At 36.3% G+C, this 15,627-nt stretch overlaps 1 protein-coding gene across 1 annotated transcript in view; it reads right to left on the reverse strand.

Moving 5' to 3' along the window:
- Positions 1 to 827: 827 nt before the first annotated feature.
- The window catches only part of LOC127853239 (uncharacterized), a 44,790-nt gene continuing 29,990 nt past the window's right edge, over positions 828 to 15,627 (reverse strand). The window contains exons 7-14 of the mRNA XM_052387576.1: positions 9,920 to 9,997; positions 9,574 to 9,638; positions 7,794 to 7,840; positions 7,187 to 7,244; positions 6,518 to 6,607; positions 4,862 to 4,995; positions 3,805 to 3,878; positions 828 to 2,037 (exon numbers count right to left, since the gene is read on the reverse strand). Coding sequence (XP_052243536.1) covers positions 1,980 to 2,037; positions 3,805 to 3,878; positions 4,862 to 4,995; positions 6,518 to 6,607; positions 7,187 to 7,244; positions 7,794 to 7,840; positions 9,574 to 9,638; positions 9,920 to 9,997 — 604 coding nt within the window. The 3' untranslated portion in view covers positions 828 to 1,979. The remainder of the gene's footprint in view (positions 2,038 to 3,804; positions 3,879 to 4,861; positions 4,996 to 6,517; positions 6,608 to 7,186; positions 7,245 to 7,793; positions 7,841 to 9,573; positions 9,639 to 9,919; positions 9,998 to 15,627) is intronic.

A 15,627-nucleotide genomic window follows, 5' to 3' on the forward strand; every position in this document is an offset into this window, starting at 1 on the left:
TCACCTTGACTTTTGACCTAGTGACCTGAAAATCAATAGGGGTCATCTGCCAGCCAGTATCAATCTACCTACGAAGTTTCATTATCCTAGGCATAAGCGTTCTTGAGTTATCATCCGGAAACCATTTTACTATTTCGGGTCACCGTGACCTTGACCTAGTGACCTGAAAAACAATAGGGGTCATCTGCCAGTCATGATCAATGTACCTATGAAGTTTCATGATCCTAGCCCCAAGCGTTCTTGAGGTATCATCCGGAAACCACCTAGTGGACGGACCGACCGACAGACTGACATGTGCAAAGCAATATACCCCCTCTTCTTCGAAGGGGGGCATAATCAATAGGGGTCATCTGCCAGTCATGATCAATGTTCCTATGAAGTTTCATGATCCTAGATGTAAGCATTCTTGAGTTATCATCCTGAAACCATTTTACTGTTTCGAGTCACTGTGACCTTGACCTAGTGACCTAAAATTCAATAGGGGTCATCTGCCAGTCATGATCAATGTTCCTATGAAGTTTCATGATCCTAGATGTAAGCATTCTTGAGTTATCATCCTGAAACCATTTTACTATTTCGAGTCACTGTGACCTTGACCTTTGACCTAGTGACCTGAAAATCAATAGGGGTCATCTGCCAGTCATGATCAATGCACCTATGAAGTTTCATGATCCTAGGCCTAAGGGTTCTTGAGTTATCATCCGGAAACCATCTGGTGGACGGACAGACCGACATGTGCAACACAATATACCCCCTCTTCTTCGAAGGGGGGCATAAAAAGCTATAACTGAACCCTTTTGAAGATGCAAGATCAAAGAAACTAAATGTTTGTTTAGATCTTTTATTATTGATGTCTTAACAGATTCTAAGAAGTTTTATCATAAAACTATATACATGTATGAAAACATTAAAAAAACATGGGAATATTTCCATAATGTTTTAAACATGAGTTACAACAAATTCAAACATTCAAGTTTGGATATTGTTATTACAGGTAGATGGTAATGAAATTGAAGCGAATTATAATTTGTCAATTTATTTTCAGTGACTTTACATTTAAACTTTTTTTGCAAAAGAAAAAGATACTTGTTTTCTGCAAAAAGAAGACTATTTTACATTACTCATAATGGAAAAGTACTGTAGGACTTACAATGTAAATTCAAGCAAAAACATGGGCTATACATTTGGTCAATAGCCCTCAATTGGCATTTGTAACAAGTTAAGTTTGTAATAAAACTACAGTATGCAGTAATACTTCAACAAATGTTACCCTTTTATCCTCAATATAATTCAAAGTATCAGTGTTTTATATCGTATATTAATCTATATTTTATCACTTGATTGTTAACTTAAGCACCTAATTAAAAACAATATAGACATATAGTGTAAACTATAATATTGTGTAATTATAACTTTGTACTCACAACTGTCAAATAGACATTTATCATCTGATTGAAATATATGTTGACTAGCAGTCCATGTTATCCCCCAAATAATTCCCCCATAGGGATTCTAGCTGTTAAAATCAGTGGTAAAAACAATACTGATAATTCCTACAAACAAATCAACACCAATAATTGTTTTTTACTAGCAGAATCACGAGCACCATATTATATTTCAGCACAAGATTTCACAAAATAAATGCCAGTTTTTCTCCATGATTACTAGCTTTTCTTCTGCAATGATTATTCTGACCCGACTCAAACAGACAGTTTCAAACATGAAAACTTCACAAACTTTTTTTGATTTTTGTGATTTTTTTAGTCTTTTTTATAGAACACAAAGGGACGAAAAATCCGACCACCAAAATGTGGAAGACATTCATGTATGAATATGTACATATCTTGGTGTCATCTCAGCCTCTAAAAGCAGGCCAGTCCTTCCTAATGCTTACAACTCAATTAACAAACAGTCAATGCAACTTCTTGAAGCTGATAAATCCAAGGTGTGAGACACAAAATACCAGAACCACCTTTCATTCATCGGTTGAAATCACCTGTGTTTAGCCTAGGCCTTGGACGGTCACCAAAGATGTACCTTAAAAAGACATTAATGTCATGTTAATCATAATCATAAGTGACCACTTGAAAAACAAATACCGGGGTATTACATTTTAGGGAAATATATATGCTAATAATTCTTTTGTTAAGTGGCACTAGTGCAATAAAATTTCACTAGTTCTGAACAAAAAGTTACTTGTTTAAAGCTTAAATTGTTACTTTATATACTACTTAAAGTGTTCCGTATTTTAACAACATTTATGTTGTAGCATAGCATGACAATAAGTGTTTTCTCATTTGTCCCTCAATCTATCTGAATAATTAACACCACTGTAAACTATCATTTTAATCTTTAGTAGTTAACTATAATCTAACAATTGCGACAGAAACAGGAATTGTTTAATAGCAAATTATTGCACAGGAAAAAAATCATTTCTTTAAAAAGTAAATGACAGAACTCGAAAGGCAAATGATGTCTTAAACAGTTTAAAAGCTTCAAAATGCAAATGATGTCTTAAACAGTTTAAAAGCTTAATTTATTATATAAAAAATGGAAATAAAAGGAACTGTGTTGTGAATTAAACTAAGTGATTAATTTTCGTCGTTAACAGTATGGTATAGTCTGTAAGTTTAGGAATACTTTGCGCGTTGTTGTTTTTTAAGTCAACATGATGTTTTGTAGGTAAGTACTCAATACTCAAAACCAATTTTTTGCTTGTTTTTATAAGAATAAAAACTCTGTTGGAACCAGCAGACCTGTCCCCTCCCCAATATTTTGAATGTAGCTGATAATTAGACTATCGTTAATGTAGAGCCATTAATTTATAATATACAGTTTCTTAATCAAATATGATATATTTTTCATAAAAATACATAGGATAAAATAAAATTTCTGTAATTCACATTCTCGCAAGACACAAAGTTATTTTAGCATTGTATTTTTTTGTCGTTCTTTTTTTTCTAGTTGAACATAGGTAGAACATTAATTCTTAACATAAATTAAATCAAATTTACATGGAATTGTTATCCTTAGTAATTGTTCAAAATAAGAATTATCAAGTGATTTCTTCCTATTTATATTTTAACTAAGTAGACACATGGTTGTTTGGATTTTGCGTCACATTTCCTGTTATTTCAGTCATAGAATTATGGTCAGTTAACCTAGTCACACTTGTAAATAGTAAGTTTGATAAACAATACCAACTGCACAATCTTATGTCAGTAACTGACAACCGTCCTTCTTGAATCCCCTACAAAAATTATGTGACAAAGACTGTTAATCCTTTGCATGCTGGGAAATTTGTCATCTGCAAAAATGTCGTCTGCTGAATTTCTAAAATTAGCATTTTCTTCGATTTTTTTCAAAGAATACTATCAGAATAGCAAACAGTTTGGATCTTGATGAGACGCCACGTTCTGTGGCGTCTCATCTGGATCCAAACTGTTTGCAAAGGCCTTCAAAATTCGGTTCCCGCACGGAGAGTTAATCCAACCTGTGATTTGAAAGCCAGCACTGAACAAAGTGAACTTGCCCTACCGATAGATCCATTAATATTGCAGCATGACGTTTCTTATCCTACCCTACTCATTCTAACCCTTTGCATGCTGGGAAATTTGTCGTCTGCTAAAATGTCGTCTGCTGAATTTTTAAAATTAGCAGTTTCTTCAATTTTTTTCAAAGAATACTATCAGAATAGCAAACAGTTTGGATCCTGATGAGACACCACGTTCTGTGGCGTCTCATCTGGATCCAAACTGTTTGCAAAGGCCTTCAAAATTCGGTTCCCGCACTGAAAGGGCTAACCTGTTATCATCTGTAATACTTTGTGCCAGGGCTTGCATGCTGGCAGCTATCTGATTGGGATCCGCTGGTATCAGCTGAAAACACACACAGACTGTAACTTACCAGCTGAAAACACACACAGACTGTAACATACCAGCTGAAAACACACACAGACTGTAACATACCAGCTGAAAACACACACAGACTGTAACATACCAGCTGAAAACACACACAGACTGTAACATACCAGCTGAAAACACACACAGACTGTAACATACCAGCTGAAAACACACACAGACTGTAACATACCAGCTGAAAACACACACAGACTGTCACGTTTGAAGAAAACAAGAACTGGTGATGTACAAAAACTGACTGGTTTAACCCTTTGCATACTGGGAAATTTTTCTTCTGCTAAAATGTTGTCTGCTGAATTTGTAAAATAAGCATTTTCTTCATTTTTTTTCAAAGAATACTATCAGAATAGCAAACAGTTTGGATCCAGATGAGACGCCACGTTTTGTGGCGTCTCATCTGGATCCAAACTGTTTGAAAAGGCCTTCAAAATCCGGTTCCCGCACTGAAAGGGTTAATAATTTATGCATTATAAAGGCAAAATCTTAAACTATCTTATTTGTTCATAGACAAACACGTATAAAAATTAATCTATCAATTTAGGATATTTTATTCTCCAAGTATGACGTAATATATGTATGAATAACAATAATAACCTATTATTATAAAAGCCTTTTCCTCGTTTGATTGTGTCTTTATATGAGTTACAGTTTAATTCACAACTTCTAGGGATCTGTAAATTAGATTAAGACAGGACAGGATCTGATTTGATCTTCTGCAGAACAATACTTTCCTGGCAGATCCTATTATTGAGAGTTAAACTATGCAAATGGGATCCAAAAAGATGTATACTTCAGGCTTTAAACACAAAGTCTAAAGAATATTGACAATGTCTGAACAGCAGTTGTACAAAATATAAAAGTAGCATATACAAATAATTATTATCTTAGAAAGAGCTGATATTAGGAATAATCCCCATTTGATATAAGAATGAGGCACTCACATCCTCATCATCATTGTCGAGATGCTCATGTTTCTGGGCCATGTTCCAAGAAGGCACCGAGATTGGAACAGACGTGGAGTATGTCAGCCGTGGTTTAGGGCGACCTTGCATCGCGGAACGCTCCTCAAACACGTCTGTATGGACACAAAGATTAGGAAAAGTGTTTTATTATGAAAACTGGTCCAGATTTATTCTCTTTCCTTAAGATAATCAGCTTTGGGATCTTATTTCCCTTGTCAAGCAAAAATGGGTCTTATGCCATATGCAGCAAGCGTATCTCCCAAACAGCGTATAGAATCACACAATGTTTCATGGTCGCATATATATGTGTCTTGTTCTGAGAAAAATGGGCTTAATGCATGTGCGTAAAGTTTCGTCCCAGATTAGCCAGTGCAGTCCGCACAGGCTAATCAGGGACGACACTTTCCGCTTTTATGGTATTTTTCGCTTAAAGGAAGTCCCTTGTTACCAAAAATTTTGTTTAGGTGGAAAGTGTCGTCCCTGATTAGCCTGTGCGGACTGCACAGGCTAATCTGGGACAGCACTTTACGCACATGCATTAAGCCCAGTTTTCTCAGAAAGCTACTCATATAGTCAGGATAGCTCCTGACCAGACTTCACAACTGGGCAGGTTGGTGTGAAGCTACACTAGCCACTTATGGCAAAGGACCCATTTTGGAATGGCCCAGCATAATTTCAGTCATTAAAATTATTTTTCAGTAAAAGTTGTATTGATTCTTTCATCAAAATGACAATTTACATTTCTGCTGATTGTTCACTGAAACACTTTTCTGTAAATTCAAAAGAAGCAAATGAAGACAAGAGGGCCAAATGCTCTATGGAGCTCATCTCATTCACCTTGGAACTTTAAATGAGCAGGTAGTATTCAAAAGAGTTTACAAATGATTTTTAAGGACACACCAAGCAGCAATAAGTTTGAATGTAATACCGTCATTTGCTTACTCAGCCTAGATATACACAAATGTTACATGTTCTGACAAAGTGTCACATTGAGTGGGTCAAATACATGTATTCGTATGTGACTTCTAGAATGTTCAAATGGTTTTATTATAATAACATTAAAAGCCCTGCCTCATGGCAGGAATGATTTTTTAGTGTATAGGAACCATATCTCTCTTGTCTGAAATATAAGAAGAACAAGTTTTAGAACAAGTGTGATGGAGATTGTGTAAACAAATGTGACTTCCATTGTTTTCACACGCTTCACTCTATTATGACCTAGTTAACTTTTTTTCAAGCCTAAATGAGTCAGTTTAAAACTCATCCAGTTATCATTTGGGCAAATGTTCTCACTCATTTTTAATTAGTCAATGAATATGGCTTCTAGAGTGTTTATAAGCTTTTTATATAATTTTACCAGGAGAATCAGTTTTTAATCCAACAAGACCCAGTTTATCACACCGCCCAGATAGCATTGGGACTAACAATATGACCTATGTTATGAAGTTCTGTCAAAATTTGTTTCATCTTAAGTGTTCACTAGTTTTTAATACAATTAGTTCTAGTTATGGCCCAACTTTACTCAATTTCCTAATTGCCTAAAATATTATTGAGACAAATGGTTTTATTTAACCGCCACACATTTTCATATAGTATTTCTCACATAGAAAGCAATCTGTTGCTATGGTAACTCACCATCCTTGTCGTCTGCCTCATCCTCACTGGAGGAGGTGTCCCTGTAAAACGTCTGCTCACTGGTCTCAAGGCCATCAAACCCAAACATGGCTGAAAGTATAGGATCTTGCCTGAGTGGTCGTTTTGTATTGAATTTATTAAACAAGTCATCTAAATAAATATAAAAACGAGGCTTGCCGAGTTTTTATCTTTATTTAGATGACGAGTTTAATAAATTCAATACAAAATGACCACGAATCGTAAGTTTCTTTTTATAACATGACCAACAAATAATCTTTTTATTTTATACTCTTTTCACCGTTTATTCACATTGTAAAAGAGTTTAACTGAAGAAATTCGCTGGAATAATGACATCATTTCGTCAAAAAAATGACGTCATTTCACAGTTATATAACTAGTGTAATAACACCCGTGTAATAAACAAAATTGAGCATTGTGTTATTTGACTCCTGGAGCGTAGGTCATGTTATAACGGAATATATACAATGCACTGCTAGATTAAAATCAGGTTTGACTACAGGTAATTTTTTTCCATTGCCTGCTTTGTTTATCTTTTTATCCAAGAAAAAAGCAATATTCAAACAATACACTGTGTAGTGTGTTAAAGAAACTGATGATATGTACAAGACAAATCTAGCCTCAAGAACAAACACGTAACAGTGTACTTACGATCATCAGATTCCTGCTCCAAGGCCGGTGGTAGTGACTGTACACGGCCCAATGTTTTCTAAAACCAAACACATACAAACTCATACATACTGAACCATGTACTACTTGTTGGAGGAATGTGCAGTAGACAGACATTTGTAAGTTTTGTATAACAACTTAAAAACCTTTCCTGTAATCTTAAAATTTATTGAAGTATTCTATTCATGTGCCACTGTTTGGCATTCCTGTTTTCATTTTCAGCCAGCATAGTTACTTAGCTACAATTATAAAAGTGTTCGCTTTGAGATAAAATCTGAGCAAACTGTACAATTCGGCCAGTCCTTAACCTACCTTTGAAACACTCAATGCTTGACCATTCCATGGTAAAATGATCCTAGTTTTGATCATTTTATGGTTGGTATTCTGTTTAAAGGTTGTGGAAAAGAACACTTAACGTCTCTCCTTATAAGAGTTTCTGGAGAGTCAATGCATGCTTTATTTTATCTGCCCCAAATAATTTCATCTCTGTTGTTACTCAACAAATACTAAATCAAACCCAATGAAAACATTTAACTACCATAACTTAATGGCTTACTTCTTGCAATGAAAAAAGAGATATGTTCATTACCTTTTTTGCAGGCAACTTCTTGGAGACAGTTGAGCGTTTTGTGGAATCTGAAACAAAACCAGATAATTGTCAATACCAATACTATTATCCTATTATTTCCTCCCTTTATTCCATTAATAATAATCAGATATCACTTTTTTTTTTAATTTTGTTCTTCCGTAGTTGACAAAAACAGATTCTCCATTTTTTTGAAAAACCCAAGTGTGATCTAAAAATAGGGATAGTATAAAGCTTAAGTATTTTTTATCGTTGATATACTATGGATTTTCATCTGGTAATAGGATAAAAAAAATAACAAGCCCTGGTGCCTGGTTCATTGTATTAAGCAATAGCAAGCCTTAGCACCATGTTCAGTCTATAAAGCTGTGGAAAGCCTTGGCGCCTGGTTTAGTGTATGAAGCAATAGCAAGATTTGGAGCCCGGTTCAGTGTATACAACAAAAGCAAGCCTTGGAGTCTGATTCAGTCTATAAAGCAATAGCAAGATTTGGGGTCTGGTACAGTGTATAAAGCAATAGCAAGACTTGGGGTCTGGTACAGTGTATAAGCAATAGCAAGCCTTGGGGTCTGGTACAGTGTATAAAGCAATAGCAAGCCTTGACACCTGGTTCGGTGTATGAAGCAATAGCAAGCCTTGGCACCTGGTTCAGTGTATAAAGCAAAAGCAAGCCTTGGCACCTGGTTTAGAGTATACAGCAAAAGCAAGCCTTGGCACCTGGTTCAGTGTATAAAGCAATAGCAAGCCTTGGCACCTGGTTCAGTGTATAAAGCAATAGCAAGCCTTGGCACCTGGTTCAGTGTATAAAGCAATAGCAAGCCTTGGGGTCTGGTACAGTGTATAAAGCAAAAGCAGGCCTTGGCACCTGGTTCAGTGTATAAAGCAATAGCAAGCCTTGGCACCTGGTTCAGTGTATAAAGCAATAGCAAGCCTTGGGGTCTGGTACAGTGTATAAAGCAAAAGCAGGCCTTGGCACCTGGTTCAGTGTATAAAGCAATAGCAAGCCTTGGCACCTGGTTCAGTGTATAAAGCAATAGCAAGCCTTGGCACCTGGTTCAGTGTATAAAGCAAAAGCAAGCCTTGGGGTCTGGTACAGTATATAAAGCAATAGCAAGCCTTGGGGTCTGGTACAGTGTATAAAGCAATAGCAAGCCTTGGGGTCTGGTACAGTGTATAAAGCAAAAGCAGGCCTTGGCACCTGGTTCAGTGTATAAAGCAATAGCAAGCCTTGGCACCTGGTTCAGTGTATAAAGCAATAGCAAGCCTTGGCACCTGGTTCAGTGTATAAAGCAAAAGCAAGCCTTGGCACCTGGTTCAGTGTATAAAGCAAAAGCAAGCCTTGGCACCTGGTTCAGTGTATACAGCAAAAGCAAGCCTTGGCACCTGGTTCAGTGTATAAAGCAATAGCAAGCCTTGGCACCTGGTTCAGTGTATAAAGCAATAGCAAGCCTTGGCACCTGGTTCAGTGTATAAAGCAAAAGCAAGCCTTGGCACCTGGTTCAGTGTATACAGCAAAAGCAAGCCTTGGCACCTGGTTCAGTGTATAAAGCAAGAGCAAGCCTTGGCGCCTAGTCCAGTGTATAAAGCAAAAGCAAGTCTTGGCGCCTAGTTCAGAATATAAAGCAATAGCAAGCCTTGGCGCCTAGTTCAGTGTATAAAGCAAAAGCAAGTCTTGGAGCCTAGTTCAGAGTATAAAGCAATGGCAAGCCTTGGCAACTGGTTCAGTGTATAAAGCAAAAGCAAGTCTTGGCACCTTGTTCAGTGTATACAGTAGTCAGTTTACCTCTCTGACTAGGGTCCTCCTCCTCCTGCATATCCCTGTCTACTGGGGCAGTGGAGATCAGCAGACTGTAAATACAGACACACAGTCAGGATAGTCTTATAGAAAGCCAGCCAGCTATCAGCTCCAGATTTCAGGTTTTATTTTTCTAGGATTTTTTTTCCATTCTAATTTGACACAGAACAAGTAAAAAGGAATACGTTCAACATTTTGCTATGGAACAGTGGAAACAGGAAGGCAGTACAACAATGAAACAGAAGGCGCAACATACGGCCTATTTGCTTTCAATCTTTCCTGCTTTAAAAGCTTTTCGCAGGATCTTCTGAAATTTCCATTGTAAAGACTTTACCTGATCATGCGTTTCTTTTGTTCCTTCAATCTGACCTGAAGACTTTGGAAGTCTTCTTTTTGTGCCTCCTCATACATCCTGAAAAAAAAACGTCTGTAATATTTGAAAAAAAAACAACAATTCTTACCATGTTACTTTAATTAACAAACAGTTGAGTTTTCATTATATGACCTGAAAGAACTAAGCCATTCAATATTACCTATATGGCAAGTTCTTGATGAGTTGTGGGTTCTTTTTGAGCTTTGGTTATGGAGATCGCGTTATAGAACGTTCCCACATGATGCAGTTATTACGGAAAAGAGTTTTCACACAGTCTCCATCATTTTGCTGGTCAAAAATGCGACAAAAACAGGTCAATATAGTAATTCATCAGAACTCAATAAGTTCTTATCAAATATTTTCTCTTGTATGTATTGTTCATTATATAGTGTTTCTAAGCAACACAAAATTGTTTATTAATTAGTATTTTCCGTACTACATCCTCAGCTGACATTTTTTCACAAAAAAATTAACCTCCCCTGTAATGTATGTTTTAAGGCTATTTATAGTATGCAAATCTTGAAATTGGAATAGCCAATCAGAATCCACGGCTCAACGAGAACATATTTTCAAGATAGCGATTAGACACTATCAACACAATCAATTATTTATTACTATTACAGACGATAAACATTTGGAACAAGAGAGCCTAAAAGGCCTAAAGTCGCTCAACTGAGATCAACAAGATATTATTGGGACAAATCTTCTGACCAAGTTTCACGAAGATCGGAAAATAAATGTGGCCTCTAGAGTGTTAACAAGGTTTAACTATAGCAATATAAGGAAAAATGCCCCGCCCCCTGGCAGCCATGTTTTTCAACCAACCGGCATCATTTTTGAACTCATCCAAGATATTATCGGGATAAATCTTCTCACAAAGTTTCATGAAGATCGGACTATAAATGTGGCCCATAGAGTGTTAACAAGATTTTACTATAGCCTTATATAGCCATTTAAGGAAAAATGCCCCGCCCCTTGGAGGCCATGTTTTTCAAGCAAACGTAACCATTTTCGAACTCATCCAAGATATCATTAAGACAAATCTTCTGACCATGTTTCATCAAGATTGGACAATAAATGTGGCCTCTAGAGTGTTAACAAGGTTTTACTAAAGCGATATAAGGAAACATGCCTCCGCCCCCTGGCGGCCATGTTTTTCAACCAACCGGCATCATTTTCGAATTCCTCCAAGATATTAATGGGATGAATCTTCTGACCAAGTTTCATGAAGATTGGACAATAAATGAGGCCTCTAGAGTGTTAACAAGATTTTACTATAGCTATAAATAGCCATATAAGGAAAAATGCCCCGCCACTTGGCAGCCATGCTTTTCAAGCAAAGGTTACCATTTTTGTTCTCATACAAGATATCAGTGGGACAAATCTTTTGAGCAAGGTTAATGAAGATCGGAAAATAAATGTAGGTGCTAGAGTGTTAACAAGGTTTTAATATAGCCATATAAGGAAAAATGCCCCGCTCCCTGGCGGCCATGTTTTTCAACCAACCGGCATCATTTTCGAACTCATCCAAGATATTATTGGGATGATTCTTCTGACCAAGTTTTATGAAGATCAGTAGTGCTGCAGCGAATCCAAAATTTCAATCGGATCCAAATTCGAATCCAATGGCTCGGATATATAATATTGGTTCGAATCCTAATTTGAAATTAAAAATACGCAAAATAAATTATAATTTATATTGCTATAACCAAAATTATGTTTTTAAACACCAGAACTTATATATTTCTTATGAAAAAATGTAATTAACTTTAATTATTATTATTATAAACTTTACAGTTACAAATATTAATACTACTTTATACTATCTTCTGACCAAATTTCACGAAGATTGGACAATAAATGTGGCCTCTAGAGTGTTAAAAAGGTTTTACTATGGCCATATATAGCCATATAAGGAAAATTGCCCCGCCCCTGGTGGCCATGTTTTTAAAGCAACCAAAACCATTTTCAAACTCATCCAAGATATCATTGGGACAAATCTTCTGACCAAGTTTCATGATGATTGGAAAATAAATGTGACCCCTAGAGTGTTAACAAGGTTTTACTATAGCCATATAAGGAAAATAGCCCTGCCCCTGTGGTGGCTATGTTTTTCAACCAACAGGCATCATTTTTTAACTCGTCCAAGATAGTATGTGGATGAATCTTCTGATGGTGTTTCATTAAGATCGGACTATAAATGTGGCCCCTAGAGTGTTAACAAGATTTTACAATAGCCTTAATATAATAGCCATATAAGGAAAAATGCCCCGCCCCTTGGTGGCCATGTTATTCAAGCAAACGAAACCATTTTCAAACTCATCCAAGATATCATTAACACAAATCTTCTGACGATATTTCATCAAGATTGGACAATAAATGTGGCCTCTAGAGTGTTAACAAGATTTTACTATAGCCGTATAAGGAAAAATGCCCCGCCCCTTGGCAGCTATGTTTTTCAAGCAAAGGTAACCATTTTTGAACTCATCAAAGATATCAGTGGGACAAATCTTCTGAGCAAGTTTCATGAAGATCGGAAAATAAATGTGGCCTCTAGAGTGTTAACAAGGTTTTACTATAGCCATATTAGGAAAAATGCCACCACCCCCTGGCTGCCATGTATTTCAACCAACCGGCATCATTTTCGAACTAGTCCAAGATATTATTGAGATGAATCTTCTGACCAAGTTTCATGAAGAATAAAAGTGGCCTCTAGAGTGTTAACAAGATTTTACTATAGCCATAATTATAAAGCCATATAAGGAAAAATGCCCCGCCCCTTGGCAGCCATGTTTTTCAAGCAAATGTAACCATTTTCGAATATCCAAGATATCATTAAAACCGATCTTCTGACCAAATTTCATGAAGATTGGACAATAAATGCAATAAATGTGGCCTCTAGAGAGTTAACAAGGCAAATGTTGACGCCGCACAACGGACAACGGACGACGGACAAAAAGCGATCACAAAAGCTCACCATGAGCACGTTGTGCTCAGGCAAGCTAAAAAAGCAACAAATATTAAGACCAAAGGTTTATAATTATATCTATAATGATTCAGTCATATATTTATAAAATATTTGTGATGCAACTACTTTATAAAAGTTACCAATGACTCAACAAGCATATAGCCTACTATTTATCCCATCGTCAGACGTGCATTGTCGTAATAAACGACTGTGGAATAATTTTTTTATCTATTTCGGCAGTGCTGAAATATAGCTGTCACGCACGGCGGAGAATGGTCATATTACTCAGAATCAACTATAAAGTAATCATTTTTTAGTAAAATCGAATCAGATTCAACAAAACAAACAATTTGATACCAAGATGTAATATATTTTTAAAATATAAGGCAACTAAAAAAGCAAAAAAACATTATTTACAAATATTAAGTGCGCGTACTCGTGACGTCGATATTAACACGTCATACGACACAATGCATGTTCTTTCACGCTAAAGCTGCAGTTGTTTAGTGTTTTTTTCATTATTTCTTAAAAATCGGGGACGTAGAGGTATGATAAACAGAAAAACAGGTTGGTTACTGATCTATTTGTAGTGTATAAGGCTCGGCACGATTAAAATAATGAAACAATGTTTGCTTAAAATAACTTTGAGATTTTCCGTGTAGTTCGATTTTCCTATTCTATTTTAAAAGAAATAATTTACGCCTAAGAAAATTGATGTGATAAATCGAATACAAGGTCGGTGCCGAATACAGCAAAGTTTATTTTGCTCGGCACGAAAATCTGAACCACTCGCCAAGGCTCGTGGTTCAGATTTTCTAAGCCTCGCAAAATAAACTTTGCTGTATTCGGCACCGACCTAGTATTCTCCATTTATACTACTACTGTTTATTTATGTCAAAGTCAATTAGAATCATTTAAAGGTTATAAGTTGCTGCATTACACCACTAACATTACAAAGAAATGTTTATATAATTATGTTTACACTAGTGTATAGATTTAAACAAGAGCACCGCCTTGCGGTTGCAGACCGCTCATCTATTTTCTTTTTAAAGGTGAAGGGACCCTCATTTTCAATCACAAAGGAGGGAGGGGTGGAGGGAAGAGGGGTGTATAGTGTGGGGGTGTGGACATTTATTACATTATCTTCCAAAAATGCGAAAAAAATGAAAAAAAAAACTCGGGGGTGGGGGGGGGGGGGGGGGTGGGGGGGGGATTCTTTGGTGCGATGGTTGGACGGTATTTCAAACATAAAATAATAAATATTTGTGTTTTTTAACCGTTTCATAAAAAAAAAATTGGGGGGGGGGTGAGGTGGGGGGGGGTATAGTGTGAGGGTGTGGTGGTAACTTGTGAGATGATCTTAAAAAAAAAAAAAAAATGGGGGGCGGGGGTGAGGTAGGGGGGGGGGGGGGTATAGTGTGAGGGTGTGGTGGTAATTTGTAAGATGATCTTTAAAAAAAAAAAAAATTAGGGGGGGGGGGATTCGGGTGGGGGAGGCGGGGTGAGGGGGATTCTTGGGTGCAATGGTTGGAGGGTTTTTCAAACATAAAATAATAAAAATAAATAGTTGTTTTTTAACCATTAAAAAAAAAAATTGGGGGTGGGGGGTGGGGGGGTATAGTGTGAGAGTGTGGTGGTCATTTGTGAGATGATCTTAAAAAAAAAAAAAAAAAAAAAAAATAGGGGGGGGGGGGGGCACGGGAGATGGTTTGGATGGAGTCTATTGTGGTATGTCAGGTAAGAGTAGTTTTGTCAAAGTATCAATCAAATCTAATCATAAATAAAGAAGTTATGGCAATTTTAGCAAAATTTAATAATTTGACCTTGAGAGTCAAGGTCATTCAAAGGTCAAGGTAAAATTCAACTTGCCAGGTACAGTAACCTCATGATAGCATGAAAGTATTTGAAGTTTGAAAGCAATAGCCTTGATACTTAAGAAGTAAAGTGGATCGAAACACAAAATGTAACCATATATTCAAAGTTACTAGGTCAAAAAAGGGCCATAATTCCATAAAAATGACATCCAGACTTATGCAACTTGTCCTTTTACTGTACCTTTATGATAGTTTGCGAGTGTTCCAAGTATGAAAGCAATATCTATGATAATTTAGGAGTAAAGTGGACCAAAACACAAAACTTAACCAAATTTTCAATTTTCTAAGTATAAAGGGCCCATAATTCCGTCCAAATGCCAGTCAGAGTTACATAACTTTGCCTGCACAGTCCCCTTATGATAGTTAATAAGTGTTGCAAGTATGAAAGCAATAGCTTTGATACTGTAGGAATAAAGTTGACCAAAACACAAAACTTAACCAAATTTTCAATTTTCTAAGTATAAAAAGGGCACATAATTCTGTCAAAATGCCAGTCAGAGTTACATTACTTTGCCTGCACAGTCCCCTTATGATAGTTAGTAAGTGTTGCGAGTATGAAAGCAATAGCTTTGATACTTAAGGAATAAAATGGACCTAAACACAAAACTAAACCAAAATTTTCAATTTTCTAAGTATAAAAAGGGCACATAATTCTGTCAAAATGCACGTCAGAGTTATCTAACTTTGCCTGCCCAGTTCCCTTATGATAGTAAGTAAGTGTACCAAGTTTGAATGCAATAGCATAGATACTTTCTGAAAAAAGTGGACCTAAACACAAAACTTAACCAAAATTTTCAATTTTCTAAGTATAAAAAGGGCACATAATT

This window comes from Dreissena polymorpha, chromosome 12, assembly GCF_020536995.1.
Source record: "Dreissena polymorpha isolate Duluth1 chromosome 12, UMN_Dpol_1.0, whole genome shotgun sequence".
In the NCBI taxonomy this organism is placed as follows: domain Eukaryota; kingdom Metazoa; phylum Mollusca; class Bivalvia; order Myida; family Dreissenidae; genus Dreissena; species Dreissena polymorpha.